This window comes from Urocitellus parryii, chromosome 5, assembly GCF_045843805.1.
Source record: "Urocitellus parryii isolate mUroPar1 chromosome 5, mUroPar1.hap1, whole genome shotgun sequence".
Taxonomy (NCBI): domain Eukaryota; kingdom Metazoa; phylum Chordata; class Mammalia; order Rodentia; family Sciuridae; genus Urocitellus; species Urocitellus parryii.
The window spans coordinates 183,531,240-183,544,285 of record NC_135535.1 but is presented as its reverse complement, the minus strand read 5'-3'; the positions used below and the strand labels follow the sequence as shown (position 1 = coordinate 183,544,285).

The following is a 13,046-nucleotide window of genomic DNA, read 5'->3' as shown; positions in this document are numbered from 1 at the left end:
TCTAACTGATATTGTAATCTATTTTGGTTTAGGAAAGCAGGCAACTGTAAAACAAAAACAGAGGGCCTAAGGGGCAATCCTGAGAGGGAAGGACATGGATATGATAATATCATTTTTTAATTCTTAGGTGTCTTTTTTTCCCTTGCTTATGGTTTTTGGAAGATGTTATGGATTGAATTGTATCCCCCTCACCCCAACAAAAGATATGTTGAAATCCTAACCTTTAGCAAGTTAGAACGTGCTCTTATTTGGAAATGAGATTTTTGCTGGTGTAATCAAGTTAACATGAGGTCCTTAGGGTGAGCTGTAATCCAATATGACTGGTGTCCTCATAAGAAGAGAAGAGACAGACACAGGGAGAATGTGGCCATGAGATACCAGAGATGGGGAATAGAATGATGCATCTACAGGCCATGGAATGCCCAGGATTTCTGGCAAAAAAACAGAAGAAGGGAGAGGCAAGAAGAGCTCTCTGTTACAGGTTTCAGAGGGAGAATGATTCTGCTGATATCTTGATGTCACACTTTTGGCCTCCTAATCTGTGAGATAATAAACTTGTCTCTCTGTGTGCAGGGCATCCAGCATGCTAAGCAGGTGCTCTACTCCTGAGCTACACCATCAACCTATACTGTTTAATGCCTTCACTTTGGGGTACTTTGTTATGGCAGCCCTACAAAACTAATATCCGGGGCAATAACGACTCATTTACCACCCTCTTTTTCCAGTGTTTTGGCCTCATGTCCCCAATTCCGGCTTCTTATTAGCTGCTAGTGATAACTCCTATCAAGATACAAATATTGTAAGGCTAAGATATTATTTAGGGGAAAAAATTAGTGGACCTTTTTACACATACTCAAAAGGAGAGAGAATAGTACATTATACCTCCATGTATCTATCGTTACTGGTATTGTGAATACTACCAATAATATAAAATACACTTAAAAGTACGAAGTACTGAAAAACATAGGATGATAACCACCATGATACCCCTTCTTGCCTGAAACATACAGTACACTCACACAGACACTTATGGGAAAGTTACCAGGACAAGGACATCTTGGCTTTGACTCTGGTTCTTGTTCAAGTCATGCAATGTGGCTCCAGAGTTCCGCTGGGATTTCTTCTGCTGCCGTTTCTGGAAGGCCCGCCTGGCTTTCTGCAGCTCCTTTGCCATGAATATTTCAAATCTGTTCTCTACTGTCTTGACTTTAAGTCCTTCATCAATATCCCAGACATCTTCAAGTGTCAAAGGTTGCTTGTAACCTTTCAGAACTATGCTGGAACAAGAGTGACCCAAAGGCTGAGACCCCATAGGCTGAATCACAGGTGGCCTCTCTGCTGCTTCTATTGAAACCTGCTTGCCAGATCTGGGATATAGGGGTAAAGAATGGGACTTCTCCACTGCTCCACTATCCCCATCTCTTGGATATTTGAAGTTGACACAGGAGTAGGGAGAACAGAAAAGGGAATGTGCAGGGATAATAGAATGTGTTCAAAGACAGCAAGACAAGAGGAAAAGAATTGGCCTTACTTTGTTAAGATCCCCAATTCATCACCTTCCTCTGCTTCTGGCCCCTTCCTCCTCTAATACTGGCTGTGTCTCTGCACTCTGGCTCTCCTTCAGGGGATTCCATAATGCCCTTAGAAAGTAGAGTGGGCCTCATGGCTGTCTCTACACTATGTCTCTAGCTCAGGGCTCCCCAAACTGGGTTTTGAGAACATGGTAGAAAATAAATGACATCTTTCTTTGTAATAGCTTCTAACTGAAATCCAGCTTTTCCTTCTAATAAGAGTACAACACGGTACTTTGTCACTAGGAGACAGCAAAAATGTTTCCATGACTAATTTATATTCATCACTACTTTAACATTAAGGTCATTATTAGACCCACCACTAGATCTTGTTATTTAATGTATTGATTTAAAAGCACATGTATTAAAATGTCACAAATTTGCTTTTAAAATATTTTGATAACTATACTTTGATGTAGTTTATTTCTTTTGTATTCCTGTGTCTTTTACCTTATGCATTTAAAATATTATCTGAAAAGGGATTCATGGGCTCCACCAGTCTGCCAAAAGGGTCCATGGAACCACAAAGGCCAGGGATACTTGTTCCACATCCTCTGACAGCCAGGCGAGCTATTTCATCCCTTACCCTCCAAACCTGTGCCATGCTGCCTGCCTCCAACTTTCCCCTTTCCTGTCCTGCTTTTTTCTCTTTTCCTGTGGAACTCCCAGGCTACCAAGAGCATTCCCTCCCACTCTCTCTTCAGCATGCTAATCTGCCTAATAAATGGGGCTGAATCAAACTGACCTGTAAATCTTACTTTTTTTGGTCATTGTTGTTGCTGGGGATGGAACCTAGGGCCTCATGCAGGCCAGGCAAGTGCTCTAACACTGAGCTACATCCCCAGCCATATGACCTATAAATTTTAACACCCTATGACTCTAAGTAGAAAATAAATGGAGGCCACAGGAGGAGTTTTTGTTTATTTGTGGGTTTTTTTGTTATGTTTTGTTTTGTTTTTGATTTTCTAAATTAAGCTTTCCTTCACTTTCAGAAAAGTGAAGGGGTAGAAACATAGAAAACCCATACTCCAGGCATTTCCTACCTGTCATACCAACTAAAGGTAATGCTACTCAGAAATGAAGCCGTGGATGATGGATTCTGAAAGATACAAAAAATTTTAAAGTAAATCAATTGGAAAAAGGAACTTATGGGACTCCACAATCAGAAGTTGATTTTTCTAGGTATGATATGCTAGAAACTAGATATAATGCTAAAGTCAGTTGGTCAATATGCTAATTTGGAGATCCTAAGATAACTACTAATGGGATGGTAATCAGATTTTCTGTCATAGATGTATGAATTAATTGCCTATGTCAAAGATTGATGGGTGAATATAAAAGTCAGTATTTCAATATGTTCATCCCTATTTCCTTAGGTATAAAATATTCTATATTATAAGTTGAGCATCCCTCATCCAAAACACTTGGGATCAGGAATATTTCTGATTTTGACGATTTTCAGGTTGTACAATATTACACAGACTTTCTGAATTTTTCAGATTGGGAACATTTATTGATTTCAGATTTTCAGACTAGGGATGCTCAACCAGTATCTTATTCTGGGCTCATGGAATCTCTATGATACCTAGGTATCTTAAAGTGTTATTTGTTAAGATATCCTCCAATTAAAGAATATATGAAATGGGAATATTTAGAGTCTCACATTTGATGAGTCACTTTTTTCTGAAAATGTATAAAGGATCAGGATCAAGATCTGGAATCCATATGAGATGATGAACAGGCAGGAATAGGCCAGATTGGAATTGCTATCCTGTGGGGTTAAAAAGAAAAAAAAAAAAGAAGAAGAAAATGAGCCTTTTCTCCACATTAAGACTAACTAGCCCATAAAATATCAAAGCTATAGTTAAAGCCTGTTATCATATCTCCATAATACAATTCTGTCTTGGAGTCAAACTTCTTGATGTCACTTACTCTGACTCAGAAGTCACCAGGAGTACCTCTTCATGTCACCCTCTCTTTTCCCCTTACCTGCAGGAGTGCCCGAATCAGAGTCTGAAATTGGAAAGTGCCACAGAGTATTGAGAGAATCCAGAATAGGGACAGGAACCAAGAGTTCTTCTGTATACACCATTGCCTGCTGTCTTGGATCAGCAAAACCAGGAGCTAGAGAGATTCACATAACATTGTGAAAAATAATGTCATTAACCAAGGGCAGGAAGGGAGAAGGATGTCAGAAAACATGGGGAAAAGGGGGAGTGGTGAACCTAGTCTGGCCAGGCAGACAGCACACAAATGCCAAATTGTTTCCTCCCTAATACCAATTCCTTTCTAGAGCCTAATCTCTATTTACCACACTTGGGTGGGAAGTAAGCCAGAAAAGCAGAAGGTCACTATATGCATTTTAGTGGAGGTTTAATAACCTTTTAAAGAGCAAAAGAAATGAATATCAGGTAGCAGTCAAGTCAAGCAGGCAAATTCTGATAAATAGGTACAAGTTGTCTGTGTCTTGATTTTCTGATATTGGATTGAACAAGTAATTTTTTTTATTAGTTGCTTATGACAATACAATGATCTTGACATTTTTAAAAACCTAAATCCTTGCCTTGTATCATCATTTGACTTAGATATATTGGTACCATAGACCTGGTGCTATTTGTTAGTAAATCGGAATTTTTGAGGAAAAAAGTGCCAGGATTTATAGTATTTGAAAATTTTCATGGTGTAAATACTCCCACTATGGTATATTCCAAATTCCAACATAATATCACTAAATGCAGGTTTAAAAAGAGATATACACAATCAGCTCAGTTTGTGTGAGCTTCAGTACACTAGTGTCTAGACCCTTCTTTGCTTGTTCTATAACAGTGATAGCCAATAAAAATGCCTGGAGAGGCCGGAAGATCATATTTCTGAGTAAAGGTCAGGTAAGAGAAGCAGGAAGCTATGCCAAGCACAGTCTAAAGGAGGCAACTGCTTTTCAGTCTCAGCGGACTGCTGCCCTGTGGGAATGCAGATCCATGGTTAATCAGACATTTTGATTTTTCAAGAAAGCTTGCAAATACAAATAATGATGTGTCATCCTCCTCTTTTAAAATGAAAGCAACTAATTCAATTATTTTTAAACACTGTACAGACCCCCTAAACACATACCTGCAGGAGAGATATGTTTCTGTTTTTTTTTTTTTAAGAGAGAGAATTTTAATATTTATTTTTTAGTTTTCGGCGGACACAACATCTTTGTTTGTATGTGGTGCTGAGGATCAAACCCGGGCCGCATGCATGCCAGGTGAGCGCGCTACTGCTTGAGCCACATCCCCAGCCCCGAGAGATATGTTTCTGATATCAAATTTACACAATAGCTCTAGACTTAGTGATTAGTGACCAATCAATTTAAAATAACATTTACAACATTTAAAAATTCTTTCACATCAAGAAACTTAGACATCATCTGTGACACTTAGATAGCAAGATATGAAGGCATAAGGTTGAAGAAAGCTCTATAAATTAGTGTTCAAAAGAAGAGGAAAAGTTAGTTTGTTTTACCCTATTACAACCAATCTGTGCTTCACTATAAGTCCTTGAAAAAGATAAAATTGGCCTTAATTTCATCCCCAAAGAATATACGTCATATATAGATGTTTATGGATAGAAGATTAAACAGGGTGGAAGTGGCGGTGGGTCTTACCCATGTGCACAGGTAGAGGATTGGATTGGTATATCTAACAGGAGGGATTGTGGCTTCTCCAGAGTCTTCTGTGAGTACAAGGGCCAACTCTATGGCTGCTAAAATGAGAAGAAACCCAACAAGCACCTGAGAAGGGAAAAAAAACATTGTTAGGAGCAGGTCATTCTTCTTCTTTTTAGATTTCTTCTTTTTTTTTTATTGGTGCAATACCTAATAACAGGATTCACTCTTACATATTCATACATGTATATTACACAATTCTGCAGATTTCATTCCTCAGTGCCTCTTCTTTCACACTCCTCCTCCCTTCACCAACCCCTTCCTCTATTCTACTGGTTTCCCTTCTATTTTTATGAGATACCCCCCCCCCCCCGCCTTTCTCCCCATTTTTCTCTCTAACTTCCACATATGAGAGAAAACATAAGAACCTTAATTTTCTGAGTCTGGCTTATTTTGCTTAACATAAGAGCATGTCATTCTTTGTAAGACTCTTAATACCGAATGATTTCCAGTAATGGATAGAGAAAAAAAAATGGTACGTAGTGACATATTTATAGTGGTAGAGATAACACAATAAATATTTCTGAAGTAAATGAATTCATATAGTTTAAGTAATGAAATAAAGTTCAAAGCTTGCCATGATGAACGTTTCTGAGTAATTCTGAGGGTGATGACTTTAAAATATGTCCACAAATTTTTCATACTCCTCTCTTCACAATGTAGAGCTCAGTTCCCCTTCCCTTTAGAGTGGGCTGGACTCAGTGACTATTTCTAATGATAGAAAATGGTGGAAGTATGACTTTTAAGACTCAGACCATAAAAAGCAGTGGGCTTCTTTCTCCTTGTTTTCTCTCAGATCACTAATCTGGGGAAAGCTACCAGCTCAAAATGACTCATTTAGTACATTTATTTATCTCTCAACCCTTCTCATCTAATTAAAATGATAGTGAAATAGTACCCAGGAAGTAAATTCATAATAGTAACGAGAATGTAAATGGAGAAGAGTAAGCAGGGTACCCCCAACTTGGATAATGACAGAGGGACTCACTCTGAACATCTGTGTTAAATAACTTGGCCTTTTTTATTAAAACACATACAGAACTAAATTTCCAGGAAGTTTAGAAAAACCCAGTACTAGCAAAGACAGCCAAAATGATTAAATAGAACAATCAATTCTGGGATAAAACAAACATGATAAGTGAACAGAAGAGAATTTAATATATTTTAAAATTAATATTCTAAGAGAGATTTTATTTTTTTCCTCCTACAATTTGAGAAGACACTGCATCCAGAAAGAGGTGTTTTTTTTTTTTAAGGTATATTCAGAAGTTAATTTTTCTAGGCACTGGGGATTAAATCAAAGGGTGCTTTGCCACTGAGCTACATTCCCCGCCCTTTTTATTTTTAATTTTATGATAGGATCTTGGTAAATTGTTTAGGGTCTCCCTAAATTGCTGAGGCTGACCTTGAACTTGTGATCCCCATGTCAGCCTCCCAAGTCTCTAGGATTACAGGTCACTGCACCAGTATAGTTAACAATTCTTGTTTATTCATAATTGCTATAAAAATGTTCTTTAGGATAACTGGAAGAAAATATTGAGGAAATCTGAAGGGGAAAAGGAAAAATAGTTGGGCGGGGGTACAATTGAGGAGGAAGATCAATTCAGAGAACTCAACATCTAGCTAAAAGAAGTTTCTAGAGAAACAGAATTTCAAAAGGAGAAGAAATGAAAGGAGTAAAATATGAACATTTCTCAGAGATAAGACATGAGCTAGTCAAGGTGGCTCTGCCTTACATTTCCCCTATAATTTAGGAGGCTATGACAGGAGTATTGTGAGTTCAAGACCAGACTGGGCAATATCCTCCAGGAAAAAAGAAAAAGAAAAGAAAGAAAAGAAGGGAAAGAAAAAATAGGTCTTCAGGTTTCAGGTTTACTGAATGGAAAAAAAAAAACCATGAAGACAGATGCTCATGAAATTTTAAGACATGAAGAATAAAGTGCATAAAAGCTTCTATAGAGGAAAACAGGAATGAGAATTCTAATTCAGTAACAGAGGATGTTGGGGAACATTGTAGCAATACGCTCTTAGTGAAAACAAAAAAAAAATTAAAACTAGCATCTAGAAAGTAAGGACTTAGAGACTTAATTTATTGTCACTCTTTCTGAAAATTTTATTTGAAAATATTCTCCTATAAAAGGGATCCAAGAAATTTTTTTTAAAAAAATTTATTTTTTAGTTTTAGGTGGACACAATATCTTTATTTTATATTTATGTGGTGCTGAGGACCGAACCCAGTGCCTCTTGCATGCTAGGCAAGCGTTCTACCACTGAGCCACAATCCCAGCCTGGGATCCAAGAAATTTGAGGACACTAATTCTCTTATGTTAGACAAAGAGGCACTGAGATGTAGAATTTAAAACTAATAACAGTATTTTTATGCATAAAGATAACAAACAGAAGAACTGAAAAAATTCAAAATAAAAAGGTTGAAAAGAAAAAAAAAGAGGAAGAGAGGAAAGGGAAGCCAAATTTTTTGTTCTTACCTTTCAGAGATGGCAGAAATAGATCTTTTTTTTTTTTTAACTTGGGAGATCAAAAATATAGGAATAAACACATAATTTGGAGATATAGAGGTAATCACTAAAAATAACTAAAATGGCCTCTGGAGAATGAGACTGGGAAGTCAGGGAAGGGGGTAAGGAAAAGACTTTTGCTAGTGTTGTTTTGTTTGTTTGTTAAGAGAATGAAAGGAAACACCTTCACACCTTAGTAGGAGTATAGCAGAGTGATACAATTATCAATGGATTTAATTTTCTTCCTATTTCCAAATTTCCTATAACAACCACCCATTATTTTCATTATCAGAAACATATGCACAATTGTATTGATTAGGAACAAGAAATATTATGGTTGTTTAATGATTTACCAAGTTCTTACTACTCTTTGCCCTTGATCTCTGATTTATTAGAGGAGCTTCAACTGAAGAGTTTACTAAACTCAACTTTTTGTTTTTTTCCTTTCAGCACTGTGGACTGAACCCAAGGCCTCACCCACACTAGGCAAGTGCTCTACCACTGAGCTACATGCCCAACCCTTTTTATTTTTGAGACAGGGACAAACTAAGTTGCCCATGCTAGCCTCAAAATTTTGGTCCTCCTGACTCAGGCTCCCAAGTAGATGGGATTACAGGTGTGTGCTACCATGCCTGATTTCTAAACTCAATTTTCTAAGGAGATACAATTCTATTGGTATCTAAAAAGAAGGGAGTATTGTTTGCCATATTTGATATCTCTCCATCTCTGCAAGGTAGTCTTTTTCCCAGTGTTTTATGAATGAAAAATCACTCTGGTTGAATCTTCTACTCATTACAGAGTATCTTCACCACTTCCCTAGCAGACAATGTGTAACTTCAGCTTTAATATTTTCAGGGACTATATCCCTCAGCTGCCCATTCTATTATAAATTATTTTTATTAGAAAAAGTTTTGGGAGCCGGGCGCAGTGTCACATGCTTATAATCCCAGCAGTTTGGGAAGCTGAGGCAGGAGGATGGAAAGTTCAAAATCAGCCTCAGCAAAAGCAAAGGCACTAAGCAACTCAGTGAGACCCTGTCTCTAAATAAAATACAAAATAGGGCTGAGAATGTGGCTCAGTGGTAACTGCCTCTGAGTTCAATCCCCAGTGTTCTCCCCACCTCCTAAAAAAGAGCTGGGAATGTGGTTAAGCATCTCTGGGTTCAATCCCTGGTACCAAAAAATAAAAGACAAGGAAAAGCTTTAGGATATTTAGTCAAAATCTACTTCCCTGGAACAAACCCCTCTCATTTATCTTGGTCCTGCTTTCTGAAACTTTTCAGAACAAGTTAGACAGTCTTCTATGTAATGCTTCTGCAAATACTTGAAGATGATTCTTAGATCTCACTGGCTCAACATCAAGTCCATTTTTGCTGCACATCTTGCTCTTGACCTCAGAATTTCCACAGCTGCCATTATTCATTTTTACATTCAATTACCTATTGTGTTCTGGGTCCTATACTTAGGATGTACCTTTAAGCAAACCAACTGGGAGAGTCACTTACTGGTAGGTCAAGCAAGATGACTAATTCTAGTTGAGATAAACAACACACTAATGACCAAACAACTGCAATATCAATTCAGGAGAGTCAGAGAGGGGGAAAAAAAAAACAAAAAAACCAAAGGCAGGTAGGAGAGGAAGCTGAGAAGAACAAAAAAGGGGGGAAGGGACCCAAGTTGAAGACTGAGTCTAGGAAAAAGTTCTCATAGAAGAATTTACTTTATGAGGAACTACACTTCAAATTATTTCAGAGGCAAAATCAATCATTTTGAACATTTTAAGAATAAATTAATGTATGCTTGTCACACTCAGAGTAGAGGATGAAAATTAAAACATTAATTATAAATGGATTTCCTGAGACTCTGAGTTAGGGTGGGTTATTATAACTAGAAAAAAAAAAGGTTAAGACATTGCTTTTTATTTTCTCTGTAGAAATTTGTGCTTAAACAATGGGGTATATAAAATGGAATAATTTTCAGCCATAAAAGAAATAAAGTATTGATACATGCTACAGTAAAAAGGGTGAACTTTGATGACATCTGCTGAGTGAAAGAAGTCAATTATAATAGACCATTCATATGAAATATTTATTTATTTATTTATTTATTTTATTTATTTTTTAAAGTGACTGTGTATTTTTTTTTAAAGAGAGAGTGAGAGAGGAGAGAGAGAGAGAGAATTTTTTTTAATATTTATTTTTTAGTTCTCGGCGGACACAACATCTCTGTTGGTATGTGGTGCTGAGGATCGAACCCGGGCCACACGCATGCCAGGTGAGCGCGCTACCACTTGAGCCACATCCCCAGCTCCATATGAAATATTTAGAATGAGGAAATCTTTAGAGATACAAAGTAGATTAGTGGTTGCTTAAGGCTAAGTGGGAGGAAGAGATAAGGGCTAATGGATTTCTTTTTGAAGGACTGAAAATGTTCTAAAATTGTGGTGATACTTGTGTATATCTGTGAACATTCTTAAAAATGGAATTATTTAAATGTGAGAATTGTATGGTATGTATTCTTTAAAAAGGTATTCTTTAAAAGTGAACTAATAAATTTTATTAAGGTGAGGTACAGGTTTGCTCATTACCCAGCCTCTTCTTGAAAGCTCCAGAAAAATGATAGAAAACCACTCAATTGATTGACTGTAATCATAAGTTCTGACTATTTCCAAGGGTGCTGAGGCATGTTTTTCAATGTTCAGAATGTTTAAAGTTTAACACAGTCCTGACTCAGCTCCTGCTCCCAGGGTGCATTTAATATCAACTTTTAACAAGTTTCTAATTCAACCTGAATGTTCAATATATTCTGGGTTCTGTACTTGGGCCAACGAGGGAGACAGTGATCCTACACCAAGCTCTCATAGACAGAGACTGACAAAAACCCACTATCAGCCCACCCTGGTTTTAATGTGAATCCCACCTCCCTTTCAAGTTCCCGGTTACTGAAGGTCTACGTATGCTCATAGAACAACAGAATCTAATTTGCCCTTCTAAAAAACTGTTTAAAGATTAATACAGGTAGAAAAAAAAAACTAACAAAAGGAAGCAGATGGGAGATTTTATGAAGTAACTTCACAACTTTAATTGAAGGCCTTAGCTCTGTAAGATCCCTTCCTGACTTAGTCCTGGACTTTCTAGCATAGCTCCTGTCTTTTGCATTACTTCCCTACTCAGGCTTGTTACCAGGCACACTAAGCCTTCCTCTTTCCACTGTGAATGATCATCCTGACTCATGGAATACTCTGGGAAAATAGAAAACCTATTTCAAATCCAAGTTTTGTGAATGAGTGATGGTTGGATTGCCTGTATGGTACAGAAGTCATAGCCTGTGGTTCATTCTCACCTCATGGTAGGTGAAACTGAATTACAGTCTCCTGATTTATTAGAACAGCTTAAAGACAGATGATCTAGTGTTCACTTTTCAAGTACCAAAAGGAGAATAACAATTTGACTGTCCCACTCACTACTTGTCATTTGTTTTTAGGGAGCCTAATACCCATAAGAATGAAGAATCACTAAGTTTATGCATAAATTAAAGCTACTTTGACTAAGAAATATGACAAGGGGCCAGTGAGACATAGGTTACACTCAGAGGATGGCTGTACCTGAGACAGCAGCACCTGGAAAATCTTATTGAAGACAGGGAAGAGGACCCTTAGAAGATGTTTCTATTCTGTACCAAGGAATTAGAGTTGAAAATAGTGGGTTACTGTACCTGCTTAGCAAGGTAGAATTTGGTTATAGGAGATCTCTTGGTCCTAGATTTATATACATGGAGAAGTTGCCATGGGGCCAGGAGCCAAAGGAAACCCAAAGGAATCCACACCAGAACAGTTTGTTCAAAACATAGTGGCAGGTCTGCCTCCGGTCTTTCCAGGAATGAGGAATTCTGGGGAGGACCAAAAGGGAAGGTTATTGGATACATGCACTTTTGAAGACAAGCCCTTCCCGGCAAACACTTGCTTCCAAACAATTTTATTTCAACCCCATATTCATATTCAGCTTTCCCCTTTAACTATCTTGTATTTTCCTGTTTATCCTAATTGATACAAATTCACCATTTAATGACATTTACTGAGTTTTCTAGTCAACCCAAACTCTAAAAACCTATTTTCTTTTGAATTTCTATAATAGCTATTCTGAGTAAAACTCAACACAACATTTGACAAATTATAGGAAGAAGAGGGACTATTCCTTAATCCAAAGGGGAGAATAGATCCCTGGGTATAAAAGAGTTTTCTTATTCAGTTTCTAGCCCTAGTTGAACTCACTGACAAATAGTCAAGCATGCAGACATCAGATAGGCAGAATGCTTAGTCATACTGACATTTGATTTACAATAGCTCAGAGGCTTATATCAAAACCAAGCATTCCTGGCCAATTTCAGCACAGGAAGGACAATGGCACTATTGGACAGAAACTCACTTTGCCAGCAACTTTTGTACTAGTCTCTGCATTCTGTAATAAAGTATCTTGTGGGGTGGAGGTGCAACATCAGGTCTTATATCTGAGTCTCTTCCTGTAAATATTTTTAAAAATTTTTTTCATATGACTATTGGTAGACTCTTTGAAGAAAAGATTAAAGTGCTTTGATAAGATGATTTGGCAGATAATTCTTAGAATTTTCAAGAGATGGCTTGTCAAGATAGTGGGGCCTATTTAGCCCCACCTTCCCATGGTATCCTGTCCTGGCCTTGAGGGCTTTGGGGCCCAGCTTATTCCTACCATATGAAGAGCTGCTCATGTGCTTTACTATCTCATTCCTGCTCCTCTGATCTCTATGCAATGTTATCCACCTTCAGAATTCTGAAGATTCCTCTAAGATATTTAAACTATATCAATCACCCTAATTGACTCCAGGTATTTTCAGATGACAAAATCACTGGGTCCAAGGTCCTTTCTCATTTTCTGTTATACTAAGCCATTTGGTACTGTTGATTATTCTCTGTTTGAAAACTCTTTGCTTTCTGTGGTTCCATGATGGAAACTATGCTTGTTCATTCCCTAAATACCTGACCTCTCCATCAGTGCTGTTTCTTTCTTCCCATCTCTAAAAACAAGATTGTCCAATTCTAATGGTTCATAAGTTATCACAGTTCTCATAATGCCCAAATTTGCATCCCTGGTCTCAGTTTCTAGTCCATACTACTAGTTGCCATTTCATCATATTATCATTTCATCACTAACATATCTCAACAAGACTCAATTGAGGACCCTCTACTGTTAGGTCGGTGGCAGCGACTTGGTGGCGACTT

At 37.6% G+C, this 13,046-nt stretch overlaps 1 protein-coding gene across 3 annotated transcripts in view; it reads right to left on the bottom strand.

Annotated features, from left to right (window-relative positions):
* The window catches only part of Abcc2 (ATP binding cassette subfamily C member 2), a 54,367-nt gene that overhangs the window by 39,344 nt on the left and 1,977 nt on the right, over positions 1-13,046 (bottom strand). For all 3 annotated transcript variants that reach the window (XR_003301386.2, XM_026394904.2, XM_026394903.2), the window contains exons 2-7: positions 11,507-11,680; positions 5,218-5,343; positions 3,561-3,695; positions 3,235-3,342; positions 2,615-2,670; positions 1,043-1,277 (exon numbers count right to left, since the gene is read on the bottom strand). Coding sequence is in view for 2 of the 3 variants with exons in the window: in XM_026394904.2 (XP_026250689.1) it covers positions 1,043-1,277; positions 2,615-2,670; positions 3,235-3,342; positions 3,561-3,695; positions 5,218-5,343; positions 11,507-11,680 (834 nt within the window). In the remaining variant the exon portion in view is untranslated. The remainder of the gene's footprint in view (positions 1-1,042; positions 1,278-2,614; positions 2,671-3,234; positions 3,343-3,560; positions 3,696-5,217; positions 5,344-11,506; positions 11,681-13,046) is intronic.